This window comes from Lissotriton vulgaris, chromosome 8 (genome assembly GCF_964263255.1).
Source record: "Lissotriton vulgaris chromosome 8, aLisVul1.2, whole genome shotgun sequence".
Taxonomy (NCBI): domain Eukaryota; kingdom Metazoa; phylum Chordata; class Amphibia; order Caudata; family Salamandridae; genus Lissotriton; species Lissotriton vulgaris.
In genome coordinates this window covers 1,394,055,998-1,394,075,857 of record NC_141696.1, presented here as the reverse complement: position 1 = coordinate 1,394,075,857, position 19,860 = coordinate 1,394,055,998, and the positions used below count along the sequence as shown (strand labels likewise).

The following is a 19,860-nucleotide window of genomic DNA, read 5'->3' as shown; positions in this document are numbered from 1 at the left end:
ACCCCTTTACCCAAAAACTGAAAACTGACCCTGAACCCTAAAAATACCCCTTTACCCAAAAACTAAAAACTGACCCTGAACCCTAAAAATACCCCTTTACCCAAAAACTAAAAACTGACCCTGAACCCTAAAAATACCCCTTTACCCAAAAACCCAAAACTGTCCCTAAACCCTAAAAATACCCCTTTACCCAAAAACCCAAAACTGTCCCTAAACCCTAAAAATACCCCTTTACCCCAAACATATAACATTTAAAATATAACCATATACTTACCAATACTTACGTTGTAATGGTATGCGTTGTAAAGGTACCTGCGTTGTAAAAAAATGCGTTGTAAAAACATGAGTTGTGACAGTATCTGCGTTGTAATGGATGCGTTGTAACAGTAGTGCATTGTAAAAAATGCGTTGTAACAGGTGCACACCATATCCAATTGGTACTGGGCCACCTTATCAGACCCTGTAACTCAGGGCATAGGTGTACCCAGGGCCTACCAGGGGCTGCAGCATGTATTATGCCACCCCTGTCTGGCCATCTAAATCTGACACAACTGGCTGCACGACAGCTGGGGCAAGGTGGTGTAAACACCCCTTGCTGTAGATATAGTATACCTATATCTAACCCTAAAATGGACACTCGTATTCCTATCAGTCACTCCTATGGCAGGCCTTAACAATCCTGAAGGCAGAGTGCTTGGAATCGTGTGAGATGGTGCTCTGGCATGAGCTGAGCCCGTTTGCAGCTTGCGGAACCAAGTCCTAATAGCTGTTCCATGATATACTCTTAAGTGCATTATAATCCTCGCGGTTATATGCCAACTCTGGTATCGCTTTATCAAAACATGTCGAGTAAGGTGTCATACGAATTGGAATACTAACCCCTCGCCAATTCTGGCGACGGGGTTAGCATTCCACCCTTCTAGAGGGACACGACATGTATGTAACTGTGAACCCCGGTTAAAGTTAACTCGAGCCTCAGCATCACAAAATGGATGCTGCCACCACAGACACAAGTCTGACCTCCTGCTGCTGGGAGTCCTTCCAGCAAGGGAGGCTTGGACAAAGGGTTTCCTGCCTTGGGAGGTGCTAGCACCACCCCAGACAGGATTTTGTGTATTAGGTAGGACAGGGCTGAAAGGAATGAGACATGCCTGGGGCACACAAGGTGTCCCTGTGCATATGCCGGTCTAAACCAGTTCCTGGGGCACTCCAGCCCCAGAGCTGGCGCAAGACCGGACAAAGGAAAGGGGGTGTAACCACCCCCCTTCCTGGTCCCACCCAGAGGAGGGACCTAGTCGTAGTGCAGCCCCCTTTAGGAGAATAAAGGTAGGAGCTGGTCCCATTCCAGATTAGATTAATCTTGACAACTTCCACGAAGAAACTCTTGACCTTCGACCTCCTGATTCCAGAAGACTGAAGAATCTCCCCTATGGTCAGGGAGTGACCATCCTGCTTCGCAGGCACCATCAAGCTCCGGTGCGGTTTGCAGCAAGTCCTTTCATCCTGGAATCCGACAACCCAGCTCGACAAGACCCGGACCTCCAGACCTCTCGTACCTCTACCCAAATCCACAGCACAGCTGGGACCAGTGGGTGCGACGAGCAACGTGGAGACGGCCATCTTGCGAAACCTGCACAGCGCTTCCAGCAGGACCGCCGAGGGATCCTCGAGTGAGTGCCTTGGGGTCTGAGAAGCCCCACACTGACACAGCTCCTGCACCAAGGACGAGCCCCCCAGCATCCACGAGATCTGCGTGGGGCCCTTTTGCCTGGTTGCTGCTTGTCCTGTTGTCTGGTCACTTGCAGGCTGGCTCGTGACCTCTGAGACGACGATCCGAAGAATCCAACACTGCTGGTCTGGTCCCCCAGACTGGCCCTTGCTTCCTTGTAAAAGAGGAGCACCCCGGACCCTCCTGGTCCGCACCAGACGCCATCTTTGTTCCAGCGCGTGGCTTGCATTAGCCAAGGCCTGTTGTCCAGATCGACGATCCGACACTGCCAACAGCAGCAGACTACGTGGGACAGCTCGTGCCTTCAGCCTGGTCGTGAAGAGCAGCTCCTGGTCCGCGCAGCTACAGAGAGAAGCGACCCTTCCTTCACCTGACGGCGGCGACAGCATCTGGTTCCCTCCTGGTTCCAGCACTGTCACTGGCTAGTGACCGAGACTCTGTCCCCTTCCCTTTCAGGACTCCTTCTTCTAAGTTCCATCCTTGGAACCACCGGACTGCTCCTTCTGGCTGCTTGCCAGCAACTCCTTGTTTCAGGCATCACCGGGATCAACGCAGCAAACTTGACGCAACTTCAGCCCTATGCACCCGCAGCCTGTGGGTTAGGTAACTAAAGCTTCTAGGTGCTGAAGTCTGTGTACACTATCCTAGTGTCCCGGTCCACTGTTGTTTTCCCTCCATCCAGCCAGGTTCGTCCAGAATCCGTAACTTTCTAAACTGTACGATCCATAGACGTTGGTGCGCATCCCGCGTGAGAGTTTCCACTCTGCACGTGAGACCCGTGGGCCTCCTGCTCCTTACTTACCTAGTTTGTAGCGTAGTCGAAGCGATCCTCCAGCCTCTGGATCTCCTTACAGTACTTTCCTTCCACGCATTCCATTGTTTTGAATATATGGTTTGTCGTGCCCCTAAGGCGCACTTGTAAATATTGTGCGAACTCGTATTTCCTTTTAGTATTGTCATGTGCTTAGCCATCTGACCTCATAAAGAGTTCAGAGGTGTATGTTAGTTAATAAATAACTGTTTATTTTTATAACAACCTGTGTGGTGTCCTTTCACTTGGTATTCAAGGGGTTATATGTGGTAAAACAGCTGGCTTCACATGCCATTCAGAGTTTAGCCTAAAGACTGCTTTTATCCACGCTGTAGGAAGGTGGATACCTGACTATGGTTGCCCCCAACTTTTTGCCTGGTGTTTTGCTGGTTTTCCGACTTAGTTGACCTGGGGCCCTGCCAATCAGGACCCCAAGCCTACTGCTCTCTCTCTAAAATGGATTCCATGTACCTTAGGTACATTTCCAATTGGTACTGGGCCACCTTATCAGACCCTGTAACTCAGGGTATAGGTGTACCCAGGGCCTACCAGGGGCTGAAGCATGTATTATGCCACCCCTGGATGGCCATCTAAATCTGACACAACTGGCTGCACGACAGCTGGGGCAAGGTGGTGTAATCACCCTTTGCTTTAGATGTAGTATACCTATATCTAACCCTAAAATGGACACACAGATTCCTATCAGTCACTCCTATGGCAGGCCTTGACAATCCTGAAGGCAGAGTGCCGGGAATCGTGTGAGATGGTGCTCTGGCATGAGCTGAGCCCGTTTGCAGCTTGCGGAACCAAGTCCTAATAGCTGTTCCATGATAACGCATACCATATACTCTTAAGTGCATTATAATCCTCGCGGTTAAATGCTATCGCTTTATCAAAACATGTCGAGTAAGGTGTCATACGAATTGGAATACTAACCCCTCGCCAATTCTGGCGACGGGGTTAGCATTCCACCCTTCTAGAGGGACACGACATGTATGTAACTGTGAACCCCGGTTAAAGTTAACTCAAGCCTCAGCATCACAAAATGGATGCTGCCACCACAGACACGAGTCTGACGCCCTGCAGCTGGGAGTCCTTCCAGCGAGGGGAGCTTGGACAAAAGTTTCCTGTCAGGGGCGGTGCTAGCACCATCCCAGACAGGGTTTTGTGTATCCTGGGTAGGCAGGGCTTTACAGGAAGGTGACTGCAAGTGGCACCCCGGTGCTCTCTACGCATCTGCCGGCTAGAACCAGTTCCAGGGGCACACCAGCCCCTGGCCTGGGGAAAGTCCGGCATGGGAGAGGGGTGTAAACACCCCCCTTCCTGGTCCCACCCCTAGGGTAGGACCTAGTCGCGTACCCACCCCTTTCTTTAGGATAAAGGCAGGAACGGGGACCCTTCCAAATTAGATCATCTTTGAATCAAGAAACTACTTTCCACGAAAGGAACTCTCGACTCTTCTCAAGATTTCTCCCTTGTGACTAAGGAGTAGTCACCCTGCATCCGCAGGCACCATCTAAGAACTCTGCGGTTTGCTGCACGTCCTTCCTCCGGAACCCGACTGACCAGCTCGACGAGACCCGGCTTCCCTGGCACTGACCTCTACCTACCTCTACAGCTAAGCTGAGAACCGTAGGTGCGACGAGACCTCGAGGGACCGCCCATCATCAGAACTGCACGACTCCTATCCAGCACGACCGCCGAGGGATCCTCTGGTGAGTGCTTTGGGGTCCGAGAAGCCCCGACCCTGAGCAGCTCCAGCACCGAAGTCCAGCCTCCCAGCATCCACGAGATCTGCGTGGGGCCCTTCTGCTTTTTGCTGCTCACCGCGTTGTCTGGCTACTAGCCTGCTGGCTTGTGGCCTTCCCGACGACGCCCGACGACATCACCACTGCTGGTCTGGTTGCTCCAGACTGGCCCTTGCTCCCTTCCAAAAAAGGAGCACCCCGGACCCTCCTGGTCCACTCCAGACGCCATTTTAGGTCCACCGCGTGGGCTTGAATTTGCCAAGACTTGTTGCCCCAATCCTGGGTCCAGCGACGTCGACAGCATCAACCATCGTGGGACAGCTCGCACCTCCATCCTGGTCGCCGACAACGCCTCCTGGTCCGTGCGACTGCAGAGCCCAGCGTCGCCCACTCACCTGGTCGAGGTGACTACCATCCGGTGCCCTCCTGGTGCCATCTGATCACTGGCTCGTGGTCACGAACTTGGTCCCCTCTGCTTTCAGGTGTCATCCATCTTCGATCCAGGCTTGGATCATTTCGAACAATCTTCACTGGTCGCCTGCCAGCAACTCTTTCTTCAGGCTCCCGGTTCGTCAACGGGGATTCCCGACGTCTTTACAGACCTCTGCAGCCGCAGCCCCTGGGCTAGGTAACTTCGGCATTTCGGTGCCCCAGCATAGCCTCACTATCCAAGGGTCCAGAGTCACTGTCGTTTTCGACCTACCTTATCGGGTTCGCCCGAGAACACTAAACTTTGCTTTTACTAGCTCCCATAGACTCTGTCACGCATCCCGCGTGAGAGTGCACACTCTGCACCCGAGTCCCCTAGGCCTCCTACTAGTAATCTGAAGGTTCAGTAACGTAGACCTAGCGAATCCAAAGCCTATTAGTCAAGTACTTACCTGCTAGTAATTTCGCATTCCACTTCCATAGTATATGGTTTTCCGTGCCCCACGGGCATTTGTGTAAATTGTGCAACTTGAAGTATTTTCGTAAGAGTTTTGTTGTGTGCTTAGTACCCTGTCCTCATAAAGAGTACAGGGCTGTTGTGATTTAAATAAATACACTGTTTAGTTTCATAACACTTGTGTGGTGTCCTTTCACTTGGTGTTCAAGGGGTATATGTGATGGTATAACAGCTGGCTTAACACGCCCTCTAGAGTTTAGCCCGAAGACTACTCGTATCCATGCTACTAGGATAGCTGGTCTATAAGGTTGACTTACAACCAATCACCATAAGGGTTGCTTGGACTGATACATAGTGATCACTAGAATAGTGAACATTGAATATCAGGCCAACTTCTCACACACGCTACTAGGATAGCTGGTCTATAAGGTTGGCTTACAACCAATCACCATAAGGGTTGTTTGGACTGATACAAGGTGATCACTAGAACTAGTGAACATCATATATCAGGCCAACTTCTCACATCTGCCTTGAGGAACCACGTGTCCGGGTAAGGAAAAACTGGGATTCCCGACCTTATGAGATGAGCCGCCATTAGCATCATACAGACTCAAAGTACTGATGTCAATCCAAAGGGGAGGACCACAAACTGATGGCGGGTGGACCTTACTATGAAATGCAGGTACCTCCTGTGTGACTGCAGGATCGATGTGTAATAACCGCATTTGAGAGACACAACCCAGTCTCATCCCTCCGGCTGCCAAAAGGATCTGGGCCGGGGACAGCAACCTGAATTTTTCTTTGCAAAAGAAGAGATTTAAGATCTTGAGGTCTAGGCTCAGCTGAAGACCTTTTTAAGAACCAGAAAAGGTCAAGAGAAGGAAGTCTTTCATGATTTCCTGCTATAGCAAAAACTCTGCTACTCCTTTCTACAATAGGGCTGGCATCTCATGCTGCAGAATATTCAAATATTCTTCTAAATGAAGTGACCTGGGAGGAGATCTGTTCGGAGGAGTCTCGTGGAAGGGTAAGACATACCCCGTTCTATAATTTGAAGAATGAAATGGTCAAATATATAACTATCCAGACCTGGAGACTGGAGAACACCCGACCTCCCTCATGTTCCAACAAGGTACTAGAACTGCTTCCCAGGTAAGGTGCAGGAGGAGGATGCGGCTGTCTGAATGGCATGTGCTCTGCCCATTCCTTTGCTCCAGTACTAAGTAATGAAATATTGGGTTGTTGTTGGGGCTGTACGGTTTGTGTCTGCTGGAAGTTAAAGCCTGGTCCATAGCCCCAGAATTTCTTACAATAATCCCTTTAAGGAGGCTGGAACCCTACAGAGCATGCTATTGTTCTTCTGGTTTTACACCGCTCAAGACAGCTTCAGCCTTGTGCCCAAACAGCCTCACTCCATCAAGTTGCAAATCCATCAAAGTGGTCTGAACATCTGATTAGAGTACTGACTTATGGAATCAAGCTTGACAGTGGAGGGCCAAGGATGAAACCACAGGCCACGCTAGAGAGTGATCTGTGACCAGAGCAGCAATTAGATAGAGTATCCATTGGAAGAGAATTACTGAATGTAAGTAACTTGTTCTTCTGATGAATACTTTTAACCACAGATTCCTCACCTTGTGATTTGATAAACAAAGTAGAACCTCCCAAGACAGTGCATCAGAAGAGTGACTCAAACTACAAAGTCCTGTCTGAGTGAGTGGGCAAAATACCATCCTCAAGAGATCTGTCAAATCAATATTGCTTTGTAGATGTGTGCACCGATGTCCCACAGCTACCTGACAGATATCCAGGAATGGCACTTTCCGTGCCAACACAGTGGTAGCAGCCTTGGTCCTGGTGGAGCGCATCCATAGACCTTTTGAAGGCTACTTTTTGGTCAATGCATAACAGATCATGATTTAGAGGACTATCTATTAAGACATAGTTTGTATCTGCACCGCGTTGCTGTTCTATATCCCAGAAAACCCCACAAAGATGTGATTGTCCACTGATCCTTGGTATGCTCAAGTTGAGAGCTCTCTTCTTTTGAGGGATAAGGCCGTGCATTGGTCAGAAGAATGATGCCTTATTCAACGTGGAAGGGCGTCACCACCTACAGTAGGAACACAGCTCGACTACTTAGCATCAGGGGTGCCACTCACTTTCCTTTGCCGAACTCTGCTGCTTGTTGTGTCCAGGACGGAGTGAAGGTCCGCGCAACACAGACATCTGCTCTTCAGGCTGTCGCCTCCCCTTGACGAGGACTCGCTGGTGTGAGCGAGCCCTGCAAAGACCCCAGGGTAGAGGCTTGGGCAAATACCAACAGCAAGCCGGGGGACTGCGAGGACCAGCAATCTCCACGTTGCTCAGCTGGTTCCTCTTCCCCCGGCGGCCACGCCCACGGACACGCCGACCGACTACAAAACCTTTCGTGACACCCGCTTTGCGGGTGACACTCACTTTCCTTTGCCGAACTCTGCTGCTTGCTGTGTCCAGGACGGAGTGAAGGTCCGCGCAACACAGACATCTGCTCTTCAGGCTGTCGCCTCCCCTTGACGAGGACTCGCTGGTGTGAGCGAGCCCTGCAATCGGCAGGGCTAGCCTAGCGCTCCCAGCTAGAGACCCCAGGGTAGAGGCTTGGGCAAATACCAACAACAAGCCGGGGGACTGCGAGGACCAGCAATCACCACGTTGCTCAGCTGGTTCCTCTTCCCCCGGCGGCCACGCCCACGGACACGCCCACCGCCGACCGACTACAAAACCTTTCGTGACACCCGCTTTGCGGGTGCCACTCACTTTCCTTTGCCGAACTCTGCTGCTTGCTGTGTCCAGGACGGAGTAAAGGTCCGCGCAACACAGACATCTGCTCTTCAGGCTGTCGCCTCCCCTTGACGAGGACTCGCTGGTGTGAGTGAGCCCTGCAATCGGCAGGGCTAGCCTAGCGCTCCCAGCTAGAGACCCCAGGGTAGAGGCTTGGGCAAATACCAACAGCAAGCCGGGTTCCTCTTCCCCCGGCGGCCACGCCCACGGACACGTCCACCCCCGACAAGTACATAATTAACATCATTTCACCCGCGACGCGGGACACGCACGGGGCGGAGCACGGGGCGAAGACCAGGCAAAGAGCGGGCCGTTTGAGGCCGTTCGAGAACGCGAGAGTCCGGTCCGGGCCCCTCCTCTAAGCATTACATCTTCGGACTCCTTTTACAGGCACTTACCACCTCTCTGAACCCAGCAACGACTCATCACTACTAACTAAAGACATAGCATATTCCATCTACTGAAATTTAATACAAGGGGAAGTAAGTTAAAAAAACTCAAAAAAACCGGGGTAGGAGAAAAACTGCTAGGACCAATGGATGACTTTATTTCTAAAGCAAACACATTCATTGATCAAAGTATCAGTCTGATTGAGGGTAGAGTATCAACTGAACTAGCAATTGCAAGGCGATCCTCAATGGAACTACTAGCAACCGCAAGAACCCCAGAAATACAGTCAGCCCCAACCCAACTTACAGCGGGCACAAACAGACTTAGTCTCCCAAATAATGTAGACCTCTCTGCTTCTCAACTCTCTGTTACATTTTCAGAAAACGAGTTAGAAAAAACACCTGAAATTTTCCCTGACCACACCCCGGAAGAAGTAAGGCAAGCTAGAGGGAGGAGGGAGGGAGCCATAAGGAAAAAGAAGGATAGGGAAAAGGTGGATAATACGGTAGTTAACAAAGTGGTCGATCATATAGACCTGATCGACTCCACAAACCCGGCAGGTTTATGTCATCAAATTGCTGACCCAGCCAATAATTTGATAATGATCCATAATCCACCACAGAATATCCAAGATGCCACCACCATAGATTCTCTCCCCCCCCCCCCCCCCCCCAACAACCACGGGTAAGGAAAGAGAAGCATCAAGACTAATAAAGGAGATAGCTTCCCTTCTAGATTCCTTTATTCGCCCAATACAAACCAGACTGCTTAACATGGAGTCTCAACTGACAAAACTTGTTAGCTGTTCTAAGGCAATACCTATACAGGGACCGCCAAAAACGGGCATAAGCACCTCGGCTACATTGCTTCCACAAAAGAAAGTTACAACTCTAGCCCGCCCGTCGCCCAAACAGCAACCCACAGTAAAGGCCCCTACAGCATCAAAGGCTACCGCTGCACAGAAACCCACGCCTAAGGTCCTTACAATTCCCCCACAGCGCAATATCGCACCAAATACACCTAAAGCAAACACGCCAACCACAATCACCCCGGCCCCTAAAACTCCTGCCATTAAAAAAATAAATCTCCCAAATAACAAAGGAGGTATGAGAGGGACCACTGATAATAGCATCCCACTAAACATGCCACCTGAGGCATGTCCATATGTTGTATTAATGACGGGGGTTCCTGAACTAACGGGAGAGGGAACGGAACCCAACTGGTCGTTGAAAAACAAAGTACAGTATTGGTTGAACACAAATCGACCTGTTCCGCCAACCTGGAAAAGCAGGATAACATCAGTTTGTAGGACCCCTTGGGTGGGACATAGGAAAAAAACTATTCAGGGAGATTGTATAGTGATCACCTTCGAGGACCCTAGTATAGTAGAGTATATCTGTTCCTGGGACTATAATAACACAACTGGAGGGATCGCTACAAGATCCCTTTCCTTCTTTTACCCAAAAAGATATTATAATAACTATTCAAAAGAATCTGATAATATCTGGCGAAAAGCAGTCCCACAACCATGGGAACTAGACTTCGCTGGTCCTAAAATATTTCAGCGACATAGTGATCCTGACAATTCTTGGTGGTCAGTAAACCAGAATTATCAACAGCAAGAGGGCCCGTGGCAGACTGTGGGACCACAGAACAGAGGCAGAAACTGGGAACAGTGGGACAGACCGCCCTACCGATCATACAGACCTATCTATAGAGATACCCCACATTGGCAAAATTGGCCAGGCATACCGACCATGAATCGGTTTAGCAGCCTGGAAATGGTCGACTGACCACGAGTTGAAACTCCGAAGCCCTTACAGGCCAGCCCGGTCTTATTCGAAGCTCCCCCAGATCCATCAGAATCTAATACGGCAGAGCCAGAGAAGGAAATCTCACAGCTCTCGGTATTTTTCTGGAACATTGCAGGCCTCCGACCAAAAATAGAGGATGGTTCTGCTGCTCGACTCTTGGAGGAGGGTAAAATTATATGCCTACAGGAGACATGGGCCACGATGCCCCTACATCTTGTGGGATATAAGACATATTCCTCCCCTGCCCTTTCAAGCCGTTCAGGTAGACCCAGAGGAGGACTGGTAACTTATATAGCCAACACAATAACTGATTTGAAGGTATTAGAGACAGATCTTTTCCCAAACTTTCAATTGTTTACACTGATAATAGGGAAAAAACATATTATCATACTAATTAGTTTATACAATAATTTAGAGGATGACATTTTCTTAAACATCCTCTCTATAATTCAGGAAAAAATCACCCAACAAAGACACCTCTATGAGAGAAAGGGTAATGTCTATATAATATGGGGTGGGGACTTTAATTTACATCCCTGCCCTTTGACGAATAATCATACCTCTGGAGTGGTGGACGAATACGAGAATCCCCTCGTGCACTTCCACCATTCACGAACGGGGTTGGCTATGAACAAGATCCTCTCAGACCTGGAGCTACTAATAATAAACCCAATTCTACCATCAGAGAATCAACTAGAACCTACCTATCGAGGAAGGGGGCACGAGACCACAGTCGACTATATAATTATCACAGAAGGTCTAAAGGATCTAAGTAGGAATTTTAAAATTTTGGAAAACATCCTAAGCGACCACTCTGCTCTAAGGCTGAATTTACAGTTGAACCAACCAAAATCTTTTATGGCAACAATTGCAAATACCTTGTCACAAAATAGGCTTGAACTTGGCAAAAAAAACGGATACACTATAAAATGGGAAAAAGTGGACCCTAATAAGCTCACTAACACGTTAATAAAGACTGCTTATAACAGCATAATGATATGCCTGGATCCTCAAGCAGATGCCAAGCTAATCCTGGAAAATTTTAAGATGATACTAGAACAAGTAAAAACACTGCTGACCAGAATACCCAAACAAAATAAATCAAGTACCACAGGTTGGTTTAATCACGATTGTACTAAGGCGCACACCAACTTAAGAAAGGCACTTGGAAAATCAAACAGAGACCATCTAGAGATCCAACATCTCCGGCGAGAGTATAATAACGCCAGAAAGATAAGGAAAAAAGAGTTGAAACTGTCTTTGTGGAACGCTCTGCATAAAAGCGCACTCATGAAAGATAGTCAGTCTTTCTGGCGAATAGTTAAGTCTCCCTTGCTATCGGACTCTAACATTCCCCAGATCGACGTTGCTATCGATGAGGAAACCTGGGTGAATCATTTCTCAAAAATCTTTGAACTAACATCGTTAATAGAAGAACGTCATCTTAATCTTCCCCCGGTAGTATTCCCAATATTGATAGACTTTGATTTACAAGACGTCGAACTGTCACTATTGATGAGCAAGAGCGGCAAAGCACCCGGCCCAGATGGGGTCCCAGTGGACTTATTTAAACATCTTCCTGATCTTTGGATACCAACACTCACAAGAGTCTGCTCAGCAGCAGCGAAACTCGGACTGTTGGAGTCATGGTCATGTTCCATCATGGTCCCTATCTTTAAAAAGGGGGACCGCCAGGATACGAAATGTTACCGACCCATTTCGCTGCTTGACTCCCTGGGCAAAGTAGTCGGAAGAGTTGTACTGGAAAAACTTCAGCAATGGGCAAAAGATAAAAATATCCTTTCGGATCTCCAGTTTGGATTTAGGGAAGGCTTTGGAACAGTGGAACAGGCCCTTAATTTAAGTATGCTAGTTTCAAAATACATTCATGCAAAGCCAGAGACAATTTACATGGTGTACGTGGATTTGTCCTCCCCGTTTGACTGCGTGTCGCACGCGAAGCTCTGGTCTCTGCTGGGTACACTAGGGGTTGATCCTCCCCTCCTGGCTTTTCTAAGGGAGCTATACGGTGAAGCTTCTGCAAGAGTGAGATATGGAACAAAAGGAGAACTAACCGCACCGTTTAGGGTAGAGAGAGGAGTAAGGCAAGGATGGGTCCTAGCCCCCTTCCTCTTCTCCCTGTATACCAACGGTCTGGAGGAGACCATGTTGAGGGGGGGCAGGACCTGCCCAGACTGAAACACCGCCTGATCCCCGCACTGCTCTATGCGGATGACGCAGTTATTTTAGCACGCACTCCTGTCGAGCTTCAGAAATCTTTATCCAAGTATGCTGATTTTATGGGTGCCCTGGATTTACATATCAACGTAAAAAAAACATTTGTCATGGTAGCGGGTGGACATCGAAAAGCTACAAAGACTATCTATTTAAAAGATCAAAAAAATCGAAAAGACCTCACAGTACCCTTACTTGGGCATCATGATCGATGACAGCCTAAATTGGAAGGCTGCTGTTGAGGCCAGGAGACATCTTTTCAAACGAGCTATTCTAGCACTGATGAACTTCTCAAAAAGACTCGGAAAAAGACCACCAGTCGAACTGCTACAGATTTATGCTGCAAAATGCCAAGCCATCGCCCTTTACGGGGCAGGGATTTGGGGACACACAGCTACTGGTTCATTGCAAAAAGAAGAAAACATTTTCATGAGATTCCTCTTGTCCACGCCAAAAGGCTCTTCCATCTATGCCTCGCATATGGAATTGGGAATCCCATATATTGAAGACTTAATTAAGATCCAGCCCCTATTACTCTGGAGGCGCGTTTGGTTGTCGGACAAAAACCTGCTGACCAAAAACATCTTACAGGACTCCATGGAATTGGATCATGTACATAAAATAGCATGGCTCTCCTACATCAGACATTTCTTTTCCGATCTGGGATTACAAAAGTATTACTTCACCCCAGAAATATCTAAGAAAGAACTGAAACAAACTGCGCTGAGCCATCTAGAGTCTTTGAGACTGACCTTGCTGTCGACCAAAAAATCTGTGACCCATGCGAATATGATACAGTACTCCCCGAAAATCCAGCTTTATCTGACTTTAGAATTTACAACATACGATAAGATCCTCCTAACAAGGTTCAGACTGAATCTTTTTTATAGACTAGTGACTTTTCCTGAAAAAAATAATTGGAAATCAAACTTGGCCCCTTGTCCATGTGATGATTTATCCCAACAGTCCACCATTCATACAATCATGTTTTGCAAATTTTTTCACACTCATAGAAAAATCTGGTTAATCCCTTTATTAAAAAGTTGGGGTTATAGACCGTGTCGCCCGGCCATGTTAGCACTACAGATGCTGGATTCTGAATGTATCTGTTACCACGTACTCCACTTCCTAAAGTGTATTATGAGACATAGGAATAACCTTTGAAACAGAAAAAGAAACTCAGAGGGTTACTATTGTCTTATCATTTACTTAATTTGCACCGAACCTGGTCATATGTTTTAAAAAAATGTGTCTAATAACTGTTTTTATACAAATACTCATGAATTTTCTATGTTGTGATAACTTTTATGGTTTTGCATTGCTAAAAACCGAATAAAGATTATTATTATTATTATTATTATTATTATTACTTAGCATCAGTGTGTCTAGAATAAAGGCAAAATAAAGACACTGGATCGATAGGTCCTAAAGTCCACATAAGGATGTGATTGCACATAGGAAGACTGTTTTTAAAATAAGCAGGCGCAATGGATCACTGTGCAGGGGTACGAAAGGGGTACACATCACAAAGGTGAAGACTAGATTGAAGCCTCACTGTGGCTCAAAGGGAGTGTGTGGAAACAAACATATGTTCCAAACCTTTCAGAAACACACCACAACCAGTGATTAGGACCAGAGCGGTTGGTCCTGCAAACATGAGGCCGAAAGTGCTGATAAGTAAGCTCTAACTGTGCCCAGAACAAGGCCTTACTGGGTCAAAAACAAAGCAAACAACAAAATATTCAACAGTTTTGCCTGTAATGCATCTAGCTGCCAAGAACTGCACCATGCAAAAAACTTGCCCCAGCTCCCTGCATATACAGATTTTGTAGAAAGGTGCTTGGATGACATCAACGACCTCATGAGGGAGTCAAGACAACTCAACAGCCAATGCTGTCCCCATGCATGGAGGTGAGGTGCAGAATGTGCAGGCTTGGTTGCAAAACCCTGCCACAGTAGATCCTCCCTCAGAGGAAACCTGTGGGAGGGCAGATGATCAGGCCAAGAAGTTCTAGGTACCACACTCTCCCGGCCCAATGTGGTGCTGCTATGTTGACTTGGGCCTGGTCGTTCCTGATCTTCAGAACTCAGGGAGAGAGGTAGCAGCGGTAAGGCATACAGGAATCCTGTGCTCTACTCTACGTGATATAAATCTCAGAGTGTGTGCATTATTGAGAACTCTAGGGCATAAAGGTGATGACAAAAGAATCCAGGCGCACCTGCAGACGGCTCGATAAATAAATAGAGGAGCAGCAGGATCCTGGCAGATTACTCAGCCGTCAAAACCGCTGTCACCGCACACCACCACCTCATCAGAACAACAAAGAAAACAGCTATACAGGAACGCATCAACGGCAACGCACACAACAGCAAAGACCTCTTCACCGTGGTCAAAGAATTTGTCAAATCCAGCACGGAGACAGCAGACCCCCAACCCCCCCCACACCCTTCCCCTCAAGCCCTCTGCGACTGTGGCCAGTGTTTCACTCTATCTGTCCCCGACGCTAACCTGTCTACCCAAACAAACGAGTAGTCCCTCCTGTGGATGTTCACATTTTGTCCTTCAAAGACGGCTTCCCCTTTGAAGCTCACCTTTTGGGCTAACAGCACAGGTGGTAACACCTCCTCCAGCAGTAGGACTCTATTGGTACCTCTCCAACCGGACAGAAAACGGTCTCATGGTCAGCATCTGCAAATGCCCAGTGGGAAACTTGGACAACAGTATTTCCAAAAGCTGAACGCAGCAAAACGTTACATCACATTCAACTTGGGCATCATGTGTGGCTTAATGAAATGAGCAGTTTGATACCTTGAAGTACCGACTTTAGTAGATCTATTCATAAGTTAGCACTGCTGAGTTGTCAGCTTTTAATCTGTACTTACTTCCCAATGGGGCTACCAGCCTCTATCACAGTAAAAACGATAATTTCAAGTTTGTACTGTACGAACATGCTACACCCTGCCTTAGGATTCAATGGGTCTGATGTAGGGGTGACTTATACACATTAAAAAGGGGGGTTTGGGTTTTGCCATTGTTTTAAATGACAAAGTCAAGTTAGCAGTTTTTAAACGGTTCTTCTAGTCTGCAATGGCAAGCTGGAAGCCTTGCTTTTCCTTTGCCAAACTCAGGGTGGCACAATAAGTGCTGCAATCCCTAGGAGACACTTACTTACACACCCTAGGTATTCCTGCTACCATATAGTAGGGATATACAAGTAAATTAAGAGTATTTCAATTGGGGGTAGTCAATTAAACAATTACTTTTAAGGGTCCTAATCAGCAGGGATCAGGGTTTCAGAGCCATTACACCAATACCTAGCAGTCAAAATTGAGGCCAAAAGTGGGGGTGAACATGCAAAAAGCTTGTTGCCTTACAGAGATGAATTCATCAGAAATAACCATACAAAAAAAGTGCAGAACAGCTTGGGAATACATTACAATAGGAGGCCTGGTAACATGTCAATTAACTCAAGCAGTTCTTACTGGCATGTAAAATACACTAGACTTGCACCAATGTAAACAAAGAAAGAAAAAGTGCACTTATTACACCTAAAACTTACATAAATAGCTTGATTTTCTTGTTTATTTATTACACCACAAGGATGATCTGTAGGGAATGACAAAAAAATAAATAAGAAACTGTTTCATAAAAATACCATAATTACACAAATGTTATCCGTCTATTAATCACACAGAGTCTTCATCATCACACTTAAACCTTTCAACAACCTTGGCACTGTTTTAGGAAATATGTGGATCAGGAACCTCAGGCAGAAACTCTTGGTCGAGATGGAGGCAAATAATATTATAAAAGGCTTTGCTGTTAGCCAAGCAAATGATCTTGACGGCCTTTATGGTTGCATTTATGCAGTATGTCTCAAAGCTCCTGCCTTCCACTAGGGGGATGCTCAAGCCAGTCAAATCAGACTTTCTGTACCAGTACCATTCAAAGTCATGAGATAGTATGGTTTGCAAGATATTAACTAAAGCGGCTGCTGACCTACTAATAATTAGAAATCGAGAGTGGACTTATTTTTCTTTATTGGTTAAACTGCTAGAATCACACACCATGGCTAGGATTTATTTTAATTGTTCTTTGTTCCAAAATGATTGCATTTCACAGAAGAATGTGCAAGAGATGTTCCCTTTTACCATTTTTATTCCTGTTAGCCCAAGAGCCTTAGGTTTGTATTAACAGAGTTGGACATTTAAAGAAGAGCATACAACAATTGAAAAAGGCTGTGGGCACACAGTTATGAGCTTATTATATAATGAGTGATGAATCCGTACAGTATATTTAACACCTTAACAGCACACGTGATTCAGAGTATTCAACAATGCTCTGCTTTGCCTTATTGTTATATACATTGATCTCGGTCAGAAATATTTCCTTGCTCTTTGCCACAATAAAATGTCCTGGCAATTTAAAGGCTTTTAAGAGATTTCCAGATTAGATTAAATATTAGGTAGTGGTGAGGCGCTAGGGGGTGCACAGCTAGAATGGCTGCCTAGCTGTGCAGCTCCGCCGGGCGAATCCCAGAATCGCCAGTAATATGCGTTAAATTGGATCACCGTGGGTCAACAGGCACACCATCCAGCGTGGGAACAAGTCGGGCAAGCGAGGAACATCTGGAGAAGAGCCTTGCCACGCTAGAGTCGCCACACAAGCCGAGAATTCCGGCGAGCACGGCGATCCATCATGGCGGACGGCGATCGACTGGCAACTCTCGGAGACTGAGTGCGCCGGCACCACCAAGAGTGACTGTACACACTGGAGGGTGGACCGGAGGCCGTGGCGCTCGCCCCGTGCGGGTGCCGCCCGTAACGAATAACCGACAAGACCTGCAATGCACCACGGATAGAGAACGGCGACAATGGAGGTATGGGGCTATAGTAGCGTGGCGGTACACCTCCGGTCATGACTGTGTGTGAAGGCGCTTAAACTGATAACGTGGTCCACACTGTGCATGTAAAAGGACAATTAGCGAAGGGGGGGCACAGAACTAACTCGAATTTCCAAAACGGAATGGTATTGCAGTGCCATTAGCAGCGGCGGTCCCACCCCTGTACCCTTTGGACCGTTACTAACTGCAAGGATTCGGCGCGAAGCAAAATGGCGGCGCCCGGGCACAAGTAAGATCGGAACGCGCCTCGAACGAAACTGAGCGCAACGGAGCTATCCTGCGCGCCGGAGGGCGCGGTGCTTGCTGCCTTTCGGCCCTACGTGCCACGAGGGAATAATAGTGCCATATTTCTATCTGCATGCGGTGTTGGACCTCGTGAGGGGAGTGCGGATCTCCGAGTGTCCGGCGCCCAGCGCTAGGCCCCCTTGCGGACGGCTAACACCAACACTACCTCATCAGGAGAGCGGAGGGGTGACTACTGCTGGAACCAAGTGCCCTTTCCGTAAATGTGTAACCAGGGGCATGCATTCCCGACACAGCGCGTGGAGGCCGTGGGGTGGTGCGCCTCGTCTGCCGGTGCCGGGCCCTGCTCTTGATTCTCGAGTGGCATTCGGCGACAACCTGGTGCAATGCTAAGACATCACTGCTAATCAGCCACGAAACGCATTCCGGTTGTGGGGTCTGGTCTATACAACAAGTGCCGTCCATAGGGGATAGGTGCCGCGTTCCCTCCTTTCGGACCCGGGCGCTGCACAACACTTCAAAGCGGCATTCGACCCAAGGAGATACCGGATCAGCACCCCCCTATAGCACAAAATGGGCAAACCAGATAAACAACAACCCAAACTAACATTTGAGGCGCGGAAGACGCCCAAGAACCAGACTGGTGCTGCGGAGGAAGACCCGGAAACTGACTCCCAAGAGGGTAGTGTCATGGAAAGCATATTAAAATCCATACAAGCAAACCTGCAGGACATAAATAGCAAACTTGATCATTTGACAGGCCGAGTGGACAGCATGGCGGTCAAACTCGACAAACAGGGCGAACGCTTGGATACGGCGGAAAACAGGATCTCAACGGTGGAGGACGAATCGCGAACCACGGCGGCCAAATGTACAGGAATGGAGAAAGTCCTTGATGTGATCAAAGCCAAGGCTGAGGAGTTGGAAGCCAGGTCGAGACGTAACAACATACGTATATCGGGTCTACCAGAATCAACCAACACTGGCCAAATGGAGACCTATGTGGAACAACTATGCAAAGACCTGTTTGGCCCTGAAAATCTATCATCGATCTTCATTATTGAAAGAGCGCATCGATCCTTGGCGCCAAAGCCAAAACCGGGAGCCACACCTAGACCGATTGTGGCAAGAGTCCTGAATTACCGCGACAGGGACACCGTGCTCAGGCTGGCGAGGGAAAAAGATGAGATCCACCATCAGGGAAATAAACTTGAATTCTTCCCAGACTTCACGGTCGCAGTACAGCAGGCACGCAAAGAGTTCAGCGAGGTTAAAATCAAACTTCGAGATTTGCAGATCCCGTATGCCATGTTGTACCCCGCTCGCCTGCGGGTCACGTGGGAGGATAAAGCAATTTTCTTATCGACCCCGAAAGCTGTAATGGATTTCATCAAAACAACAGTTGCAAAAGGTAAACGGTCCAATCGCAGAGACAGACACACTGAGTCAGATTGAAAGCTAAGACTTTCTGATGAACGCTGCGCTGCACTTGCCCAACTGACAAACCTAAGGTTGTAGGAGGAAAAGGCCGGTCTCCACATGAACTACGGCACCCAACATGTGACTCCTATCTATACAGGGTGACATGTATAGTGAGACAATGTTAGATGTGGGCATCATGTAGTGGGAAGGCGCGGCTTAGACACTTGTGGGAAAATTCAGTATGGTACGCATGGCAGTGGAACATGACAAGCTGTTAGAGTATGGACTCTATTGATATGCTGTAATATCCCACTTCTATGAACATGAGGGTAAGACTACATACTTTATGACGCATGCTGTAAGACTTTTCCGAGCGCCTGTTGCTCCAGTGATGCACAATTAGACTGGTGTTGCTTCAGGGCCCAGGCGATCTATTTACAGAACACGGATTCGCCCACATCCTTTCACTAGGATGGAGCAATGCGTCCTCGGCGGACCTCCGCTAGGGCAGTCCCCGACGAGTTATGTTGACAATCACAGCTCTGAGGGTACAATGGCTTCAGCAGAATTGGGTTGCTGAAGTGGGTGGGTACTTGGGAAGTTGGGGTTTGTTGTTTTTTGAACTGCCTGGGCGATCGAGATGCACTGCTGCACGCCGACGTGCGGTCATTGTTAACAGGTCGATATCCAACATCATGATATTGTGTAATGTTGAGCTGAAACTTGAGGGGAGGGTAGGTTACATGTGGTACAAACAAAGTGTCCCATTGTAAACATGAGTAGAAATAGCCTGAAATTACTAACGTGGAATGTGAGAGGCCTCACCAATCCCAAAAAGGTCAGACAGGTATTTGCATG

The 19,860-nt window shown here is 47.9% G+C and overlaps 1 protein-coding gene across 2 annotated transcripts in view; it reads right to left on the bottom strand.

Moving 5' to 3' along the window:
• The window catches only part of LOC147698808 (E3 ubiquitin-protein ligase TTC3-like), a 1,930,429-nt gene that overhangs the window by 870,837 nt on the left and 1,039,732 nt on the right, over window positions 1–19,860 (bottom strand). For both annotated transcript variants that reach the window (XR_015299370.1, XM_086935404.1), the window contains exon 29: window positions 15,994–16,040. Coding sequence is in view for 1 of the 2 variants with exons in the window: in XM_086935404.1 (XP_086791530.1) it covers window positions 15,994–16,040 (47 nt within the window). In the remaining variant the exon portion in view is untranslated. The remainder of the gene's footprint in view (window positions 1–15,993; window positions 16,041–19,860) is intronic.